Source organism: Centruroides sculpturatus, unplaced genomic scaffold, assembly GCF_000671375.1.
Source record: "Centruroides sculpturatus isolate CEXI.00-Female unplaced genomic scaffold, Cexi_2.0 scaffold463, whole genome shotgun sequence".
Taxonomy (NCBI): Eukaryota; Metazoa; Arthropoda; class Arachnida; order Scorpiones; family Buthidae; genus Centruroides; species Centruroides sculpturatus.
This window is the reverse complement of record NW_019384841.1, coordinates 38,946-41,978: the sequence shown is the minus strand read 5'-3', so window position 1 is coordinate 41,978 and position 3,033 is coordinate 38,946. Positions and strand designations below refer to the sequence as shown.

At 31.3% G+C, this 3,033-nt stretch overlaps 1 protein-coding gene across 1 annotated transcript; it reads left to right on the top strand.

The window, feature by feature from the left end:
• The first annotated feature begins 368 nt into the window (after positions 1-368).
• Positions 369-2,701, top strand: LOC111630310 (inactive hydroxysteroid dehydrogenase-like protein 1). Its single transcript, XM_023374394.1, has 2 exons — positions 369-1,084; positions 1,501-2,701. Exons 1-2 carry the CDS (start codon positions 419-421, stop codon positions 1,642-1,644), a joined length of 810 nt encoding a protein of 269 aa, XP_023230162.1. The 5' UTR covers positions 369-418; the 3' UTR covers positions 1,645-2,701.
• Positions 2,702-3,033: the final 332 nt, after the last annotated feature.

The window sequence follows — 3,033 nt, the reverse complement described above, 5'->3', positions numbered from 1 at the left end:
TGAGAAAAATTTTGTACGCTTATGTTAAATATAATATAATATATTCTTACATAATTTTTTCCCGATGTATTTAATAAAATAGGACCGAAGAGGGAAATTAGCACGAAATGAATAACTTTTTAAATTATAGAAAATAAACTGCTTTTTCCATTGAAAGAAGTTCCTGTGTAATTTGTTCCCAACAGCAAACTTGTGCTAATTCCGAATAAAACGCAGTTAAATTTCTTATATTCGTTATCATAAAATTAATAAATATTTTTGTTATAGCAAAGTAATAACCAAGGCTGCGAACTTTGGTCTTTATCTACTTCACATGTATAAATTATATAGTAAGTTCTATAACACAGATTGGTTGTTAAATGTGGTAACAAATCAACTTTTATTCTGTTTCGATACATCAGAAAGACAGAATTTAATCATGTTCGAAGCCATAGAACAAAGTTGCATTTTGGCTTATTTTGGTATATTCTGTACAATTCTCTTTGTCTCAACGTTAATATGCAAGTTTGTCAACGTGTTAAGAGTACATCTCTTCTCTCTATGCACTTCGGATTTGAAGGAATTCGGACCGTGGGCCGTGATCACGGGAGGAAGTTCGGGAATAGGAAGAGGCTACGCTAACGAACTGGCTAAACGAGGTTTACACATTGTAATCGTAAGCAGAGGACTGCAGGCTCTAAAGTCTGCCGCCGAAGAAATTACAAGTCAATACGGAGTAGAATGCCGCTACATTCAGGCCGATCTCAGCCACGATAATGCCTACGAACATGTCTACAGCACATTGAAAGATACGGATGTTGGCATTTTAGTCAACTGTGCCGGTGTTATGGGTGACTCTTGGTGTCGTTTATTAGACCTGACTGATGAGGATGTGAATTTATTGTTACAATTACACATCAAAGCAGTGGTTCACACGACGCGATTGTTTTTACTTTCGATGTCGTTCAGAAGAAGAGCCGCCATCGTTACTGTTTCGTCAGTGGCCTCCGTAATGCCTTTGCCATTTTTGAGCGTGTATTCGGCGTGTAAAGCGTTTTCCGACCGTTTCACTCGAGCATTGTCTTACGAATATAAATGGAAAAATGTGAGTTTTCAATCTGTTACTCCTTTTGGGGTTTGGACCAGAATGGTTGAGGAACGCGCTAAAAATCTTAAATATTCGAAATTGATTCAAAATATATGCCTGGATAGAGATAAATTCGTCAGGAATGCTGTAAGAACAATAAATCTCACTGATCATACAAGCGGTAATTGTTTTTTTGATATCGTTTGGTATGCCGCATTCAAAATTTTCAATATTTTATGGGCACGTCTTATGTTTAAATTTGCGCCTTCGATTAAAAAGTCTTTATAAGATATAAATATAATCATTAAACAAATTTTCCTAATCAGCAATTTTTAAGTTTTTATCATAAATTTTTATTACAATGTATTTCATATATAAATTTTTATATAGGATTTTTTTTAATTCTCTTGCGATTTTCAGTTTTTTTTTTTTAGGATGAAACCCTGCATTTTTCAATGGCATTAAACAACTCACTGCAAAAATTAAAAACAATTTTCAGCTTTCTGATGTTACCAAATAAACTCAGTTGTAAGGCTGTTCAATTCCCTTTATTGGGTTGCAATTTGAAAAAACTGTAGATCTATAAATTCACACTCTCGTCTATCTGTTGTTCGTCTGACCTTCCTTAATTTGTAGAAAGGAGTTAGACAATGCCAAAACCAGATATGGAAAGCTTAGTGGCAGGAGGCCCGATTAACTATATAGGAACTTCCGATTCAAACCGGAAGTCACGTTATTTCAATTTAAATATTTTCCCCTGAATGCAGTTAGACAGATAACCTGCAAAACTGTATTGCCGACTTGAAAATACGATATACAGAGTCAATACATTACTACGGTAATTTGAGGTGGAGAGCTATATTTTAAATTAAACTATTCGGTAAAACTGCATTTGTCACAATCTACAAGAACAACCAGCTGTACCATTAAATGCAGGGCGAATTTTAATTTTTGTAACGTTTTCGGTCGTTTTTATCCTGCGATTCTTATTTTTAAATGCAATCGAATGCATTTAAAAATAAGACAATTTTTATTTCAAAGTTTTGACCTTTAGAATCCCAATCGTTTAACAGCACGTATCGGACTTCTACGTAGATCACACATCGTGTTTTTTTTTTTTTTTTTATCTCTATTTTCCGGCCATTAACAAAAACGCTGACTTCTCTTACGGAGTTCCGAATTGTACTTTAAAATTGCACAATTTTTCACGACTACTTTCACTGTTAAAATTTTACATATTATTTTTACTTAAAAAATATTCCAAATGAGAATTTTAAGACTAATATCAATTGCTTATATCAAGAATTATAATGAAAATTCAAGGCAAAGACGAGCATCGCGGAACACTTAGAAAAGGATCGGGCAGAGGTATTACACAGTCCTAAAGTAACATCAATCGACATATTTAAATTTTTAAAACGCTTTTTTTTTTTAAATTTGAGAAATTTGGAAATAATGTAATATAGATTAAAACTGTGAATTAAAATTCCTATCACTTTGAACTCAGTGCAGATATTAATGAACTACTCCTAAAACTTAGTTCAAAAAATTGAAAATAATTGTAATTTAGGCGATACCAGTTCATCATCCTTTTAATTTTGATTGCTTAACAAAATAAGTTTTAATTAAATGTTTTCCCGGTTTATTAATACTTTATAAAATTTGTAAAATATATTATAGAAATATGTACTTTTGTAACTGATTTCTTAATAAAAAATAAAACACGTCAACAAAATTTATTAATTATCTTAATAATTTGTATATATTTGTAACGATCGTGTTAATAGTTTTAATATTTTCGCGATTCTACAAAGAGTTATTTAACTAATTAAAAAGTTTTGTTTGCGAATGGATTTTTTAAAGATTCAAAATGATAATTCATTAGAAAAACGTTCAACTGAAAGTTACTAAACAATAAATTATAAGAAAATATTTACTAATTACATTTTAAAATCATTTTACACATT

Excerpts from the sequence above, each read along its gene's own strand:
- LOC111630310 (XM_023374394.1), top strand. The coding sequence starts at position 419 with ATGTTCGAAGCCATAGAACAAAGTTGCATTTTGGCTTATTTTGGTATA. Across the intron at positions 1,085-1,500 it reads ACGAATATAAATGGAAAAAT|GATGAAACCCTGCATTTTTC; the intron begins GTGAGTTTTCAA and ends TTTTTTTTTTAG.